General features: G+C 29.4%; 1 protein-coding gene across 2 annotated transcripts in view; it reads left to right on the top strand.

Annotated features, from left to right (window-relative positions):
* LOC106785008 (leucine-rich repeat and calponin homology domain-containing protein 1) overlaps positions 1–18,950 on the top strand; it is a 56,938-nt gene that overhangs the window by 34,510 nt on the left and 3,478 nt on the right. The window contains exons 2-13 of one of the 2 annotated variants that reach the window (XM_014745102.1): positions 3,886–4,030; positions 4,233–4,465; positions 5,044–5,180; positions 5,707–5,922; positions 6,464–6,625; positions 7,663–7,784; positions 8,606–8,746; positions 9,063–9,463; positions 10,122–10,273; positions 10,578–10,715; positions 10,807–10,884; positions 12,339–12,685. In XM_014745102.1, coding sequence (XP_014600588.1) covers positions 3,886–4,030; positions 4,233–4,465; positions 5,044–5,180; positions 5,707–5,922; positions 6,464–6,625; positions 7,663–7,784; positions 8,606–8,746; positions 9,063–9,463; positions 10,122–10,273; positions 10,578–10,715; positions 10,807–10,884; positions 12,339–12,596 — 2,183 coding nt within the window. In that variant the 3' untranslated portion in view covers positions 12,597–12,685. Of the gene's footprint in view, positions 1–3,885; positions 4,031–4,232; positions 4,466–5,043; positions 5,181–5,706; positions 5,923–6,463; positions 6,626–7,662; positions 7,785–8,605; positions 8,747–9,062; positions 9,464–10,121; positions 10,274–10,577; positions 10,716–10,806; positions 10,885–12,338; positions 12,686–18,950 lie in introns of those variants that run through there. The other variant, XM_014745103.1, reaches the window with a different exon arrangement.

Raw genomic sequence — 18,950 nt, forward strand, 5'->3', positions numbered from 1 at the left:
TCTACTACCATAAGGCGCAAACTGAACCTTCAATCCCTATATGTGGTAACATCTTAACAAATTTATTACTTGCAAGTAATAATTTATAAAGCACAAGCTTATATTATATTTGCTAAAATATTTATCATAAAATATAATTTTGTTTGCATATCAATTTAATTTTTAACTTATTTATTTGTATGCAACCTATACACAATATGTGTTGCTGTAATATTTTTATTTTATTTGTAAATTGTTGTTGTTCTTCTTCTTCCTCATTTTATTAAGACTTTGTCCTGTTATATAATAGCTTTTTTCTTTATTGCCATTTCTAGGAGCGATTTATTGTAAATTGTTAGGCTTTTAATTTTATTTTTTCAATAAATTAAAAAAGAGACAATGGTTGAATTTGAATCTTGAATAGAGTCTTGAATTATTGATATCTTGATTTATGGTAAAAGCCTTGAGACATATAATTACAGCCATGCTATGGGATCTACCCTATTGCAAGGGATAAAATTAATATCGTCGTCCTTGGTATTAGCCAGAACCGAAGAAGCATTTTTCTTCTTTTTCTTCTTATCCTATTGAATCGCTTTGGACGTCTTTAGAGACTTTAGAGATACTTTCCAGGAGTCTAGCCAGACTCCTGGAACTAGTTTTTTTTTTTCCATCAGTCTAGACTGTAAAAAGCTGACTGTAGAAAATTCCTACCTCTACTACATACATTAACCAAACAAATTGCTTTCCTACTTAGGTTCTGTTTCTTATTTGCATGACTTTCACGTTTGGCTTTAAGGAGTCCGTTTTTATCGACTTTGCTATACTTTTCATTTGGATAACAGGATACTTCGTTGTTGTAAGAAAGTGACTTCATAATTGTTCGCTGAGTAAGAATAGTTTTTCTTTTTGTTGCGTCGAGTGCTCATGCATCAGTATTTTTCCTGCAATATGATGGTCGCATCGTTTTTAAAACAACCGAATTGGTTACACGTTTTGATTTAATATAAACCAAATATTTTCTCATTTATTGTCATAGGTAATAGCACAAATTAGATAATTCAAAAATCATCAAAGATTTTGAGGATTATATCGAATCATTGTATTGAATTGAAATTAATTTTGATCTCAAAAATTCAATGCACAAATGTTAATGCATAAAAATTGAACATAGTGTACTTATCAACTTATAAAAACCAACCATTACGTTGCACAATTTATTGACTCAACAACATCTTAGCATCTTCTTTTTATTATTCTCTACTTTTACTCGTGGTATTATTTTTGTTATTCACTAAGTAACTTCGTTCGGTTTTATTCATGATCTCATTTTAGCAAGAAGGGATTCTCCCGTTGAATTTGTTTGGGTAAGGAGAACTTTTCTTGGGTTATACCTTCGTATCTCTGTTGACACGACGATTGCCAATTTCCGTTCAGATCTTTCGCCAATGGTATGGATTGAATGGTAGGAGTGTCACTAGAATTTGTCAAACGTATCGGATGAGAAATTTGTAAAATTTCCGTGAATTAACTCTCATCCACTTCGATCGAGCGATAAAAGCAGAAGAAGAAGAAGAAGAAGAGGACAAAAAAAAAGAGGAGTGGCAAATATTTTCTTCTTATGTTAGTTCGATTCAACTTTAAATAAATCTCTCGTAACACGATTTGTATCTTTTATATATATATATATGTATCTTGAACGAGATTAAAAGAGACCTATTTGTTCTTTTTTGATTTTCTTATATCCTAAGAAACCTCTAAGAGAGTTAAAACTCCAGACCGGAAAATCAAGTTTGTTCAAAGTTGTGGATCGTATCTCGAATGATAGGGTTCTACTTTAACTCGTTTAACCTTCTGGCTAACATAAAACTCCAACTCTTGGAAGATTCGACAGTGACCTTGAATATTTTTAGCATTTATGATCGAACGATTAAAACTGATAATAAGATTGCGAGAATGATCGATATAATCTCATCGCAATTAAAATCGTTTCTATATTTTATTTCACAGTTTAAATTGCTGCTAGGAATATATATATATATATCAGTAAACTCGAATATTTTTAATATAAAGATTAAGTGATTTTGAACGAAGATTAAAAACGTTCGAAATAATAATCCATTGCAATTAAATCGTTGATTATTTTATTTCGATTTAAATGATTCGAATATTCCGACAGTTATTTTGAACGTTTTTTAATATTAGGATTAAATGATTTTATAAACGAGTATTATAAAAGATAAATAAACTTTTTTTTATTTTTATATTCTGTCAATTATCGATACCTATTAAATCGTTAATTAAATTTTTATTATTATTCGAGATAACAATTGTTTTTTTTTTTAAATTGTTTGAACTAGCGTTATAACTTTTCCATTTAGATAAACGTAGTTATTTATATAGCGTTAGAGTTGAAGGAAGAAAAATTTATTTTCTCAGTCGTGGCACGTTTCTCTGTAATTAAACGATCCAAAAAGAGCGACAAAGTTTGTGCGAACGTGACAGTAAAAGGATTATTCTTCGTCCGGTTCGTAGTATATATATAATGCGTGCTTTTAATATACACAACAAAATGACATGTCCAAAGATGTAGTTTTTCGTAATGATAACAATATTTATCTACTAGAAATAATTACTCTTTAGAATATTAACTATCTTTTGACGTTTTCTTCTAATATTTAATTAACTTGTGCTACGAGGAAATTTATAATATCTTTATTAGCATAATTATACTACGTTGAGAAATATATGTCAGTTAATTGTATTTAACTTTAGAAAATATTACTATTTTTGTGATACATTAATGTAAATGAATGTAGGTATTTTTTTTTACAGATAAAATAATAAAATAATATTATATTTAAGTGATACAAAAATATATAAGTATGTGACTTCAAAGTTACAAAAGGGTTGATTTATTTTTAATTAAATACAAATTTTTATATAATTACCCCCCTTTTTATTAGAGAGATAAATTTTTAGGTTTCTCTTTGAAAAATAATTTATCACGGATTTCTAATAAACTTATTGCTTCTTATAGGATCGACACATTGATGCAAACCTATAAATGCTCTGAATATCGTATTGCAACGATTCGATCGAGAAATGGTTCTTGTTAAGGAACCGGTAAGGTTGAGGTGGATAAGGGTGAGGGGGAGGTGAAGGAGAAGAAGAAGGAGGAGGTGGTGGTGCTGGCGGCTTAATAAGGCACCTATATGTTTCCCGTAGCAACAGCTGTGTAAAAAGAGAGCTTGAGTTGCTTGGGGTGGTGTGGTGGTGGTGTTGGTGGCCCTTGCTGCTTGCTAAGAATCCTTGTGAATTGGGGAGGTGTGTGACGACAGCAGCCACGTGCGTGTTGAGCAACCCCGTAGAGGTAGTTTTGGAAAAGGATAAGGGTGGCTGGTATTACTGCTACTGCAAAAGCCTGTTCCCAACTTGGGACTTCCTTTCTGATCAATAACTACCCTGCTTCTTCTATCCTTATCGAACATGTACACCAACCACCCCACCAATGAGTCAATGACTTACCAGGTCACGTTGGATTTCTTACAAGGATTTAACTGTTAGACGAATTTTTGTTAAATATTGTTAAGTTGGTTAATAAATTTGTCGCAATTTTTCAACTCTAATGTTGAATATTTTTTAAGGATTGAATTATTAGATAAATGTTTGAAAAATATTGTTGGATTGGGATTGATTAATAGTTTTAGTATTATATTTTTAATTTAGCAAATATCTGTGAAATATTGTCAGGTTGGTTAAACCCAATGTTATGAAACGTTGGGAGAAATATTTTTAGTATTCCTCTGCATAATGATTAAGAACGTTGTTTTCTTAGAATGATATACTTGTCATCTTACAAACACTTCTTAATGTTTCATTCTTCTTTTTCTTTTTTTGTTGCAGATCTTTCGAAGAATCGTTTTGTCGAGTTGCCAGAAGAGGTTACGGAATTTCCTTTCCTCGAGAAACTTCACCTTTACCACAATGCCATAAGAATCATACCGGAAACTGTCGTGATGCTCCAGTCATTAAACTACCTCGATCTTAGGTTCGAATTTTTCTTTTTTTTTTTTCTATATTAACAAATATTTACACGTTAGAAATATTTTATTGATTACTTTTATAAGACAATATATATAACCTTTATCAATCTAACACATCAATTACATTTAATTATTTATTTTTCATTAAATTTGTGTGTGATTAATAATTTTATTTTATTATTATATTTTTTTCTTTGTTCATTATAGTCGAAATCAATTGACTTCTCTACCTCGAGAAATCTGTAGGCTACCTCTTCAGACGTTATTGGTCGCACACAACAGATTAGCATCCTTACCAGATGAATTAGGTAGGATGTCGGCTCTGGCTGAATTGGATGCAGGTTGCAACGAAATCGCGACACTTCCACCTCGTATAGGTGACCTTGCACGACTCAGATCTCTCGACCTGAGGAGCAACTTGTTGGTGCACCTGCCTATAGGTAACAGACTATCCTGTTTTATCTCGATTTAAATTCTCATGCTAGTTGATACAGTGTATAAATTTATCCTCCTCCCTTCTTTTTTCTTTTCTTTTTTTTTTGTCTCTAAAAATCATAATTATTCTCGTGGATTTAATTTTTTTTTTCAATTTTGTTCGTTTGTTTGTTTATTTCGGTATTAGTCTTTTCATTTTATCGATTAATTTGAGATTCTATCAAGTATTCGTTAATTCCAGAATATTTGAGATATCATAAATTGTTGAAATAGAAGATTGTAACATTGCCACACCTTTTTAAATTGTCATAAACGAGCTTAACTCTTATCTAAAAGATAATTCTGCAACATGCACATATATGCAACAAACATCCGCATAAATAAAGATAAAGAAATTGTAATACCTTTGATACGTTAGAGACGTAATAATAATTTAGTATTCTTCTCGTGTTACTCGTAAAAAACGACATTTTACCAGTTAATTACTTAAGTTAATTAGTTAGAATCTAAGTATAGTCATAGCGTGCAAAATGATCGTTGTCTTGGTTATGATAGCGATCGTTAATGAGTCTTTTTTATGCAGAACTTACGTACCTGAGGCTCGTGAAGCTAGATATTAGCGGTAACCGGATATCTGTGCTTCCAAACGAAATGAGAAAGATGAAAAGCTTGGTAGATTTTAAGCTCTCCGATAATCCTTTGACCTCGCCGCCTGCCTCAGTGAGTATTCATCACACTCATTCGAATCATTTTTTCTTTTTATTATCCTTACAAACAAATATATTTATTAAGAAACTTCTTTTTTTTCTTTTTTTTATATATATAATACAGTTAAACGATAAAGAGTTGTCGAAAAAAATACCCAAGCGATTTTGTAAATAATTATATTAAGAATTTTAACAAACTTGACTTGTAGTTTTATCGTTTTTAACTTTTCGAAGATAGAAATGACAATGACACACAATTTTCTTATGAATAAATAAGAAATAGAATTTAAAAAAGAAAAAGAAAAAAATACAATATAAATAATTGTACGAGTTAAAAATTACATATTAGAGGATAAATTTTCGATAAAACTTTTTTCTTTTTCTAATAGGTATAATTTTTAAATCAAAAAAAAAAAGAAAAAACATATAAATATTTGTAAATTTGGGTATTTTTAAAGAAATAATTGATTAACAGAAAGCATGGCATCTTAGATATGATATATGAAGAAAAAGAGCAAGGAGTTTATGAATTGCTTCAGTTATGCATTCGCGGGCGAACGCACATCTTCAAGTACTTGGAAAGGCAAGCGGCGAAGCATGAGAGGGCGAGAGGAGGACGTGCAAGAAGAGGACCCCTGGATGCTCGAGGTCATGCAACCTTGGACACTAGATCGCATAGACGCCATAATGTTGACAGTGGTTACAGTACCAGCGATGGTGTAGACAAACGTTGGTCTCAAGAAATTCATAGCGCGGTTAGTTTCCTAACAGTTTTGTTAACCCTACCACTTTCATTTCGTATAATATATTTATTTTTTCATTGGTATTTCTTCGACGCGATCATTGATGAATAATGATTATGCTTTCAAACGTGTCTTGATGATATTGTTAAAATATTTTGTTCGTAGTTATTAGAATTAATAAGGATGATCATGATTTGGGTATAATGATTTCATTTATGTATCATATAAAAATTATTTTATAATCTGTTAGAAATATTAATTTTTTATTTTATTTTTTATTTGTAATTATCTAGAATATAATTGTGTAATATTTTTAATTTTTCTGTATATTAATTTATGATATTTAGTTGGTTAAATATAAATATTGTCGAAATTTGTATTATTTTATATCTCGAAAGAATATTAATTTGGGCGAAATCAAATTGATGTAGAATATGAGTGTGCACAAAATAAAATTGTCGATTATTGATCAGACGTGTAACACACAGATACACGTATGATTAACGTTACACCTTCTTATACCTCTCTTGTTGGACATCATTTTTGCATGCAGGTGCACGATGGTGAAGTACGAAGTTTATGGCGTCAAGAGTGTTCACCACTTTCCATAACATTGCCACATGAAACCGGAATAAATGGATCTTGCAGTGGCACGTCTACACCGAGCACGATTTCACCGGGTGAACATACGTCCTTGGAGGACGAACTGGGCAAGGTTGGTCTCAGAATGTCATATTCAATCTGTTAAAAAATTCGAAAAAGATAAATTTATTTATTAGATTAGTCATTGTGTGAGAAATGTTAGGATTTTCGGTATTATATATATTTAAATATTTAATGAATATTAGTAAAAAGTATATTCGAATAAATAATATTTTTATTAATATTTTTACATATATATTGTGTAAAGATATTTTTACACGCATTCTAATACTTTCTAATAATCTAATATTAGATTAAATCTTTCAATTAAAAAAATTACATGCAAGGATCTGATATATCTTTTTTTTTTCTTTTTATATCTTCGCAAAATAATTTCTTCTCTAAATGTAATATCTTTTTTACTAGAAAATTTAAAAAAAAACTCTAGAATATATTTCTATAAAATCCTATCCTTTAGAAAATAAATTCTATCCCGTATCAAGTTCTTCAACATACACCCACAAATTTCAAATTAAAACTCGTAGACAGAACTTCGTAGTACCTTATCATTTTTATCATATCTATCATATTCGTTAGTTGACTTAGTTATCAGGAATCCTATCGAAAAGCATACGATAAAAAGCTATCTTCTCTTCAACGTTTATATATATATATCTAGAGTTTCTATCAAGATAGAAAAAGAAAGAAATAGAATCGTATCGTATTATGCAATGAGGAATGGACGTTGGCTTCTTTGAATACTTAAGAAAATGATTCGGTGTTCTATATTTAGCACGATCGAGTAGATTCCCACTTGTAGTCTCGACGATAATATCAAACTCGAATTACTCTTCCTCTCTCTTTTTCTCTCACGTTGGACCTTGTTCAAGTTTCGATCCGAGTGACCTTGACCTGGTCTCTAGACAGCATCATCTTTTAAAAATGATGCGCTAGCAGTTTATGAACGTGACACGACGTTCAAATCCCTGACTATCATCGTTTATTACTCTTAGTTAGCACTATTGAACATATTTATATTTATGTATGTGTGTGTATATATATGTATGTGTGTGATTGTGGTTCGTATTATTATATTGTTCTCTCGTGTAGGCCATGATACTTCACGATCAGTTGGAGAAGAGGAGGTTGGAAAGAAGCACTTCCGAAAATGGCGCAGACATCAGAAGACCGATGACCTCTGGCCTCCATCATACTTCGATTACACCTCCAGGGTAAATTGATCTTTTCTTTTCTTTTTTTTTCAATCCAAAGAATTTTAAGTTAGTCGGATAAAATTGATCGACAGAAGAAATCTTTCCTGTTAAATTGTAAAGGATTATCGATACGAATCCAAAGAATACCCAGAGTGTTTCTAGATTTTCGTTGATATTTCATCGAATTGTAATGCAGTGAAATTTAACGAACTGTACAATAACAAAAGTCTCATCTGATTTTATTCTATTCATTTATTATTATTTCTTTTTTCGTCCACATTTTTTAAATTGCAATTATTTCGAAGGTATCATTTATAAAATTTAATAAATATTGCATTTTCCAAATTTAATTCTATAACAAATATTAACTTGGACAATAAGTCAATTCAATTTTGGTCTAATGATATAAACAACAATAAATCACATTGATTTATTGACCAACGTAATTCTAATTCTATCTAGTCACAATTCTAACTTGCATACTTTTGTTCACCCGTTAGAAAAAAAATAATAATCTTCATCATTACATTGAATGATTTTGGATCGAAGTATTATACAGGTAATATTTTTATCCGACTATTCGTCCGTGTTCCAAGAGTTGAACGTGTTACACGGATCGTTAATCTCGAATCTCTTTTCTTTTTTCTTTTTTTGTTGTCTATCTTTTTTTTTCTTCCTAAAACCTTTGTAAACGTACACAAAAATATTCCTACTCAAATGATTTCGTTTCTTTCTTTTTTTTTTTTTTTTCTTTTTTTCCTCCTTTTCTTTCATTCTGTTGAATAACTTTTTTGCATGCATGTGCATGTGCATTATCGTGCGTGGGTCTTGTTTTCCAGTCCTTTGGAGACAACGCATACGAGCCAGTTGCAGCCAATTTCAATGACACAGTCTATGCAACCAATTCAGGCAACGAGTAATTCTACGTCGCTTTTGAATGGGGATGATAAGAGGCCGTTGAATCAGATTCAAACGTACAGGTAATCTTGTTTTGTTTCTCTAACTATTACTTCTACAACGAACTCGTATTACATTTATGATACAAAATTTACGAGAAAGTTATGAGATTGCGTGTTTGAGTTTTGTTTGTCAATTATTGGTCTGATCGATGAATAAATTTCCAAACAAAATTTTTGAATGTTCATTAATTTATTATTTTTCGTTTGATCAAACAAATATAAATACAATAATTACGACAACTTTTGATGTTTTGTTTTCTCTCGATCCCGGTGCTGAGATTCCCAGCGCGAATTGTTCGTGACAATTGGCATTGTTGAACTTTTTTTTTTTTTCCAGGGAATACAAGGAAGCATTGAGGCAACAAAGGGCCAACGAGGGTCCAAGTGTTTACAGACCACGTGAACAGGTGACACCTCCGGGCAACGAATCACAGAACAACGAGACTGACTCGAATGGAGCTAAGGAGGGCATTGCCCTTACAGGCAAGCAAATTTTCAACGAGGAGAATGCAACCAAGAGGCCCGTGCAAAAGGTTACACCGTCGAGGATCAATTATCAAAATACACCTATCATCAATGGAAGCAATAACGAGTACAATAATAAAAATGGAAAGTATCACGAGCAGCCTTACAAAAAACCTAATTCACCGATCAAAACTTCGAGTAGTATTATGTCTAATAATACTAGTCCAGGTCATACTCCCAGATTAGTCAAAACTGCTGTTGGATATGTCGAAGGTAAGCATTTTATAAGTTTAATCAATCAATAAATAATTATTACGTCTTCTTGTTTTTTTTTTTTTTTTACATTAACTTAGTGATTTGTGATATGTTGAATATTTGATGAATTCTATATATAAATGTTATGTATATATGAATTATTTAATTTTATTATTTATTAATGGTAAATATTTAATATTATATCAATTTTATTATATAATGAATATTTTAAAAACATATACTAGGAAGATGTTTTATTATTTTTTGCTAGATGTTTTTTCTCAATAATCCAATAAGAAGAGTTCGAGGAAAAATAGTAGAATATTATTACATTTTTATTGTAATTAATGCATTCATTCAATTTACGTGTATATTTAATGACTCGTAAAATATTATATAATTAATGATTTATGTATTATGAATATTTTTAAAATCTAATAAGCTATAAAGATCTTTGATTTATTTGTATTTTTTTGTTTTTTTTTTCATAATCCAATAATGAAAGTCCAAGCATATAGAATATTATATTTACTGTAATTAATAACATTTATTTATAGCGACTTGTATGAAATATCGAGTTTATGAATTATAGATTATTATGCGTCATGTGAATATTTTCAAAATTAATCTTATAAGGATATTTTGTTTCTTGTTCTTTTTTTTTTTAAATAATTAGGTAATAAAAGTCCAAGCAGAAATGGTGGGAGTCCAAAATCGTCAAGGTCCGTTACGTGGAATAGCAATTTGCCAGAGAAATATTCGTTCACAATAAGAAGAGAGATTGAACGTGCCAAAGAGGAAGCTGATTTGATCGAACAACTCAGGAACGTGAGTGTCGAAGCCATTTTGTAAGCTTAGCTTACAAAAAAAATACAACTTTTGTTTCTTCCTCTTCCTCTTCTTTTTCTTCTTCTTCTAATTATTATCATAATAATTATTATTATTAATATTATTATTAGTCACTTGAATTCTTGCATCTATTTAATTGAATAAAATTGTGCCAAGTTAGTTGTCTTCAATGCATTTAGGTTGAATAATTAAAATAAGTTTAATTGTCTTTGGTTTATTGTGCGTGAGATTTTTTTAATGAGGCATTCGCATTGTTTTTCATTTTCGTTTGACGTTGCAACAGCATATAGAAACGAGACTGAAAATGGCTTTACCGGAAAACCTGGCGCCAGCATTGACCGATGGCGTAGTACTTTGTCACTTGGCCAATCACGTAAGGCCACGATCGGTAGCCAGCATACACGTACCTTCACCAGCTGTAGTAAGTTTCATTTGATTATTTTAAACTTTAACTATATTTGCAAAATCTTATATTAACATTTTAACGAAATTATTCAATTTTGTTTACGTAGCCTCAGCTCCCGATGGCTAAATGCAGGCGTAACGTTGATAATTTTCTGGAAGCTTGTCGGAAAATTGGTGTCGATGAGGTAAGAAATTTCGATAATTATATCCAAAGCTTTTGTTGTTATTATTATTTTTTTTTATCGTGGTTATTATATTTTTGTTCCTTTTTAAAAAAATGCAGATTTTTGATACGAGCTTATTCGAACATTGTTCTTCACTCTTCGGTAGTTTAATCTTGCATGAATTATTTATTTACGAATTGTATACAGGGTGTATATAAATATTAGGTAAACAATTTGGAAATTTGTTATATTACCTTTTTCAAAAACATACATAAATTTATGTACAGCCTGTAATCTTTTTTTTCTTCTTTTTTGTTTTTTTTTTTTTTATAGAGAACGGATTACCTTCTCGGTTTATTTTCAATATTGTAATTAAAATATTTTGTGCACGATTCTCGGTATGGTGGTGAACGTGTCAGGAAAAAAAAAGAAAGAGAGATAGAGTTGGTTCGATTCTCGATTGGAACGTATCTCTATTGAAACGTTTTTATTAACGTGTGCGTATATATATATATAGTTATCGAAACGAAATTAAATGAAATTAAATAAATTTGTGCCTTGGCGTTGTATAGAAATATTTATGTAAATAATTGTAACTAATGCTTGAAAAAATGGCATCATGTTTTATGGTAATTTCGATGGTAATAAACTTCCAACAACTCTACTAGTCAGTCCCCATTGTAGCCGCGGGCAATTTAAAAGAAGAAGAGAGGAAGAAAATGTGAGATGAAGAGAGGAGGAGAGAGAGAGAGAGAAAGAGAGAGAAAGAAAAAAAAAATATTCGAAATCAATAAGAAGAAAAGAGAACGTGTTTCTTGAGGATGGAACAAATATATATATTTAAAACAGAAAAAAAAAATATATATATATATATATATAAAAGAAAATCCTTGGAAAAAAATTCAAAGAAGTTTTAGATGCATGCGCCTAGATTTTGATAATTGCTTCTGTGTCGCTCGTTGCTTTTGCACAATGGGATTTAATATGATTTTATTCGAAGAGGGAGGGGTTTAATAATCTCTTCTCTCACGATATATTCCGATCTAACTTCTTTTTCGATCATTAAATTCATATTACAAATAAATAGATACATTTTGTAAACTCTATCTCATTGAAAAAGAAAGACATTAAATAAAAGATAAAATAATAAAAAGAGGAACGGGGGAGGGATGATTATTTAGGATTGTATCCAACCTCGAGAAACGGATTCAATTAAAATACTCGAAGAAAAAGAAAATTTGTAATCGAAGAATACTATATAATAATTCGCGGTTGTGTTTTATCGAGGATGAAAATTATTGTCTTGAAAATGAAATTGAATAATTGTTTAGAAAAAAAAAAACAAAAAAAAAAACTAAAAAAGATTAGAGTAATTAGAAAATGTATAAAAAGAAAATGTGAAAAAGAAAAAAAAAAAGTAACGGAAGAAAAGAGAGAAAATAATTGGGACTGAGTAGTATCGTTGTTGGTTGCAGGAGGTGTTAATGGACGCGGACGCAATCATGGACGTGGGTTACATGGACGCGTACGGGCTCGAGGCTTTGGCACGTCTCGTCTCCGTTCTTCTCCTTCTTCCAGAAGAAGAAGAAGTAGAAGAAGTTGTTGAGAAAGGGAACGAAGAGTCGGCCGCAGGTTCACCCCGTACGATTCAGGACCGCGTCTTGTCCGCGATGCTTTTTGCAACATTCCTAACAACCTTGGTTCTGCTCTATCTCTTCCCGATTCCTGATTAAAAAGCAACGCGCGTGTTTGTGTGTGTGTGTGTGCGTATGCGTGCGTGCGTGTGTGTGTGTGTGTGTGTGTAGGGTGGTGACGCGTGAAAGAAAATATGAGAGTGAGAAAGGGAAAAAGAAAGAGAGAGAGAGAGAAAGAGAGAGAGAGAGAGAAAAAGTTACGAAAAGTTCAATGAAAAGGAATTGAAAGAAAATGAAAAAAAAATAAATAAATGATGAAAGGAAAGGATTGATATATTTGTTGGGTTAGTATTTTTAAATATTTTTGTTACGGGTAATTGTGATAGTGGATATTTTGACGTCGAATAAAATTATGATAAATTTTATTTTATGATTTGTTTGATATAATATCAATTATATTTGAATTATAAGATCAATCATAAAATTTATATTTCAACATTTGTTTTTTGGACTCAAATCACCGTCATTAATTACTAGTACATTATTCGGTTGGTTTTTATTTTAAAATAAATGATCAGGAATATGTAATTAAATATCAGGATGTAATTGAAGTGGGTCAGTATTACAACGTATTATACAAATATTTCTCAGTATTTCTATTAAAACAGTATTTGTCTTGTAGAAATATGCCAATCATATTGCACTTCTTATATATTATTTTTTATTTTTAAAATTATTTATTTTTAATATATTTAATAAATTATTTAAAATAAAAAAAATATATATATTCATATTAACTGATCATTTATTTAACATAATACTAATTAGAAATTTTTAAAAATACTGATCAAATAAGTAGAAACAAATGAGAAGTAATAACAACGAATATTGCAAGACGACAAATGAAAAAAAAAGGAAATTTGCGATACAATTGAGAAAAAAGGGAAAATATTGGAAGAAGAAAGAAAACTATGTTTTATTTAATCGAGAGAGAGAGAGAGAAAGAGAGAGAGAACAATTTATGCGAGTCTAGAATTTCGAATGAAAATTTCGAATTTTTCTGTTTGGTTTTCAATTTTATAAATTTGCATACTTCTCTCTTTCTCTCTCCTTCTGTCTCTCTCTCTCTCTCTCTCTCTCTCTCTCTCTCTCTCTCTCTCTCTTTTGGTCTGTCTCTCTCTTTCGTTTGTTTGATTTGTTTCTTTTTCGGAGGTTTCGAATTTTTGTTAAACAAATTCTATCTCGATTTGGGAATAACGTTTTGCCAAATATTGCACGCGACACTTATTTGTACAATATTTTTTCTCAGCCAATTAATTAACCCGATTAGATGATAGAATAGACGTTTGTTTTATTAAACGTCGTCGATTGAGATTTAAAAGAAAGGAAGGACCGAATTATTTTTTGAATACCTTTACACGATAAAACGAAAACTTACAACGCAGCTTTGATTGAGAAACGGTGCACATGTTAATAGTCGCAAAAAGAAATTTTTAATCGTAGTTGTGGTCGCGTAAAGAAAGAAAGAAAGAAAGAAAAAAAAAATACTAAAAGAAGAAAAAAAAAAGAAACATAAAAGTAAAAACGGAACCGAGAAAGAACGAAAAAAATAAAGGAAAAGAAAAAAAAAAGGAAAAAAAAACCACATGAGATAATAAGCGAGATAACGAGAAAGAGAGATAAATTATCTTTTTTTTTTTTTTTATTATATTGATTATTATATTATTAGTATTATATCATCGTAATTTTCTTTGCTTTAGTTCGCGCTTTGTGTAAAATATCGAACGAAAGTGTCGCGTGTCGATTCGACATAAGAAAAGAAAAGAAAAAAAAAAGAAAGAAGAAAAAAAAAAGGATTTAAAAGTTTCCGTACGAAGGATCAAATCTCGACACGGTGTATGCATCGATTTAGAATTTGATTCAAAGTCGTATTTTGAAGTGACTTGAAAAAAGTATTCGAAAAAAAAAAAACTGCGTCTTCCCTCGATCATGTATCCCTTAATTTTGTTTTTTAAATTAACGTTGTAAGTGTACAATAGATTGAAATGATGAAAACACGACAATTCGAGATGGAATGCACGCATGGAAACTTATGTTTTATTTTTCTTTTCTTTTTTCTTTTTTTTCCTTTTCGTATAATTTTTTCATTCTGTCGTTATATAAATATTTCGATACGATCTCAATATTTTTTCGTATATTATTTCTTTTTTTTTTTTCCTTTTTTCACTTTTAATTTCTAATTGTCGTTGAGACAAAACGAGACAATTGAAACGAATCACTGCCTACTTTTTGAGGGTACGCTTTGAATTATTTAGATAAAAAATCGTCTTCTCGTAGATTAGGAAAGTGGTCTGACGTATAATAATGAGAGAAAGAAGAAAAAGATAAATGTGTGTTTTTCTTCCAATTATTTATATCTTCCAAAAATTGTTTTCTAATATAATTAAGAATAGAATTGAAATGATTTATATTAAATATAAGATTGAACATTTTTTTGTTTTGTAATTTTTGTTCGAACTTTCGATTAGGCCACTTTCATAATTGCGCATTGCAATATTGTAATTTAATAGTGATAAAATTTTGGGTAGCTCGATAAAAAAATTATCTTATTCGTCTATTATTCGCCGATAGTTTTTGCATAAAGAGGCCAAATAATGCTTGCGGCTTGTGAACGTTGATATTCACATTAAAAAAAGCATTGCAATTTTTTTGTTTTGTTTTTTTGTTTGTATTAAATATTATAGTAGCTCTAACAGGGTTGTAAAGTTCTCCCATTGCGGAAGTTCCTTTTTTCTTTGTTCGTTTTTTTTTTGTTTAATTCTAAACATTCGTATCATTTATATCGCGTTTTGTACAATTTGTCTATTAAGCGTAGAAATGATAAGCTTGATTATCGTAATTTATTACGTACTCGATAGTCGCCTAATCGTAGAAAGAAAAATCGCCATTTAGTTTAAAATAATTTAGGTCGTAGGTTTAAAACAATCGGATGACTTTAATTTAACTTAAAATTATTTTTTTTCTTACGTCGATCAACGAGAATTCAAATCGAATGCGAAATAACGAAAGAATACATTTTCTTCTCTTATCTTAAATTTATACGATTATTTAATCGATATAAAATTGTTGTTGAAAATAATAAAACAACAACAACAAAAATAACAAAAAAATCTTGTAAGTAGAATTCTCGTTGAAATTTTGACGTAAACGTTGTTGTGCGTGTGTATCGTGCGTGAATGTGTGTAAAAACGTGTAATCAAAGATCGCAATCAAAGGGATGAAAGAAAAGAAAAAAAAAGGGGGAAGGGAAATGAAAGGCGTTCGCATATCACCTTTTAAATTGTCTATGAATGTGTACCTTAAAAAAAGGGACGAACATTTGGATCATTAAAAAAGAAAAAACCTTTTGGGTGGGCAAGTGGGATTTCTCGATGAAAAAAAAAACAAAAACAGAAACGAAAACATATTTTGTCTAACTGTAAGTACGTGACAGGGTTGGTCGGGGTAAGGAGTTGTAATCAAAAAAGAAAAGAAAAGAAAAAAAAAATTCAAATAAATCAGTGTCTGGCATACGTTCTAAAAATTAAAATTTTAATAATAATAATAATAATAATAATAATAATAATAATAATAATAATAATAATAATACAATAATCTTCATCTATATTCTCTAAGTGCATTAGAAGCACCCATTTAAATAAAAAAATGATTTAAATAAAAAAGAAATAATTTTTTGAAAAGAAGTATTAATGAAAAGTCGGAGAACATTCATCTAATAATAATATCTAATAATAATAATATTAATAATAATAATAATAATAATAATACAATCGAAGTCAGTGTTCAGTACCATGACATAGCCTTTGAAAGAAAGAAAAAAGTACACGCTGAAAAAAGAAAGGAATGAATAGTAGAAATTTGTGTCTGATATGCCCCCTGACTATACAAGGGTTGTATTTTTTTAAGATTCGACCAATACACACACCACTTATGGCTCTTTCAGAATTGGTGGATCTGTGATAGGTAGCTTGATGAAAATAGTGCAGGAATTATTCGTTGAACAAGGTGCTAACAAATCTCCCGTCTTTTATTTTCCTCTTTTTGTTTTCTATTTCTTCTCTCTTTTAAGTTCGAAGATTTTCTATTTAGCTACTTGTAAGAGGTTTACGAACGAAAAATAAAAAATACGTACCAGAAAGCAATAGAAAGTGAAATGTCGTAGAAAAAAGTGTCGCGATTAATTCGTAACTCTTTTTTTGTTATGTACTTTTAAAGTTCAAAAAACATGAATTTGAGGCAGCACGTGATTCCTACACTTTGTTTCGTTCGTTTAAAAGAAAAAAAAAAAAAAACACAAGAAAATGGAAATGGAAATGATTGGTATAAAAACGAGTCTAATGAAATTTTGTTCTGAAATAATTAATCAGTTGATAATTAACAAATATTTGTCCCTATGGCGTTGGATAAAGGATTTCGAAAATACTTGATGAGAATGATCGTTTAGAAAAAAAAAGTGTCATACGTACATTTAAATATAAATATAAATTATTATATATACATTAAATAAATTAATAATATATATATATACAAATAACATATTATAAAGAGCACGAGAGAAATTAATTTTGCACGTGCCGCCAATGTGATATTATTTTTTACTTATTTAATTTCTTCGATTCGTCATCATTTTGAAATCTTCGTCGTTTATTAGCATGCCGCTAAAAAAAAAAAAAAACATGTTATTTAAATTTCGCGTTTATGAAATGAGAAGATGCGCATGATGAGAAAAAAACACGAGCAAAATAAAAAAAAAAATGATAAAAATATAATACAGAAAAACAAAAATGAAAGAAAGAGAACAGAGAAGGAAAATTAGAAAAAAAAAAATAAATAAATAAATAAAAACGATGAACATTCGAACCGACAAAATTCATTCCGGGGGTTGGTAGCCTAATTAAAAATTTTATATTACAATGGTAGAGACACGGTGCCTGCTATAACGCCAATTTATTTTCATAAATCCGCGACAAATATAAATGTATGTGTGGAGGACATATTATTATTCTAAAAATATTAAATATTATATAGGTATATATATATATACATCATTTACATAATATATTACTCATAACACTCTCATATAACTTCGTATAATTACAAATATTCGTACGATAGAAACGTGTAATAGTAACCTCTTCCCTTTTTTTCTTTTTTTTTTTTCTAAATAGTCGAACAATTTTTCCATACAATTTAATCGATAACATTTCACGCGAATTTTCGTACTTTTTCTTATCTTTTCAATTTGATATGCAAATATTGCATTCGTTTTGAATATTTAAACATCGCATCGTCGTCGATTCTTTTTGCATGCATTTAATTGCACGCACGTGTATAGACGACAAAAAAATTGAAAAATTATTTAATTCTCGCGAGAGATTTGATTTCTTTTTTTTATTATTATTTATCATACTCGATGAATTTTCGTATGATTTTTCCAAATTCACATATAACTACATACAGTTACAACATATCCTTGGTATCAAAATGTAGGATTATGATTCTTCCAAGATAGAAAAGAAATAATGGAAGATTTTTTTAACTTATCACACTTAGTATTAAAATGGAAATTTTCATGTTTAATTTGCAATAAAATACACGTTTCAGTTTTCTAGTCCATGTATTTAACGAAATGCATGTGTAGTAAGGCTATTTGTTCCTCTAGTCACAAGTTTACTTTATTTTTTTTGTTCATTTTTTTTTTTTTTTTATTTAAGTGACTACTACTTTCGTCCACAATAAGCACGCTTATCGATCATTATAGTTAGTTAGTTTTTAATTAAAAAACATTTGAAATTTTTCATTCATTCTGTTAAACAGAACTGATATATTTTTTTGTAAGATATCACAATCATCGAACGTTATCAATATTTTATATTAAAAAAAATATTATCCGTCAGTATCATGGGGTTGTTTTTGAATAATAATTAGTTCATTGCATTTGTAGAAAGTTTATACCGATACAACAAATAACAACAGTATTATTTCTTGCTAACAATAATTTATCCTGAAGTATTAAACATTTGAACATTTAGACTTGGCTATGAAGAAATTTATGTTAAATTTATTTCTAATACTTCGTCTCTTGAAAAAACTCAAGATATAGAACGACATGAATTTTATTTATTTTCATTAAACTTTTTATCAGCTTTGTTATTTATCTATTAGTTATACTTCGCTTTACACGAGAATATAGTAGCATGAAAATGAAAGAAAATGAAGAAAAAAGAATTCACAAAAGGAATTTATATTATTATAACTATAATTAATAAAATAAAATGATTAACGGTAATAATAATGAGGTAATCCTAACTATAATAAAACGCTGATTTACTAAACTAGCATTAACTATATACACATAAGAATAATAATATTAATTATTAATAAATAATAATA

The sequence above is a fragment of the Polistes canadensis genome, unplaced genomic scaffold (assembly GCF_001313835.1).
Source record: "Polistes canadensis isolate GaletaPanama2010 unplaced genomic scaffold, ASM131383v1 scaffold_43, whole genome shotgun sequence".
Lineage (NCBI taxonomy): Eukaryota > Metazoa > Arthropoda > Insecta > Hymenoptera > Vespidae > Polistes > Polistes canadensis.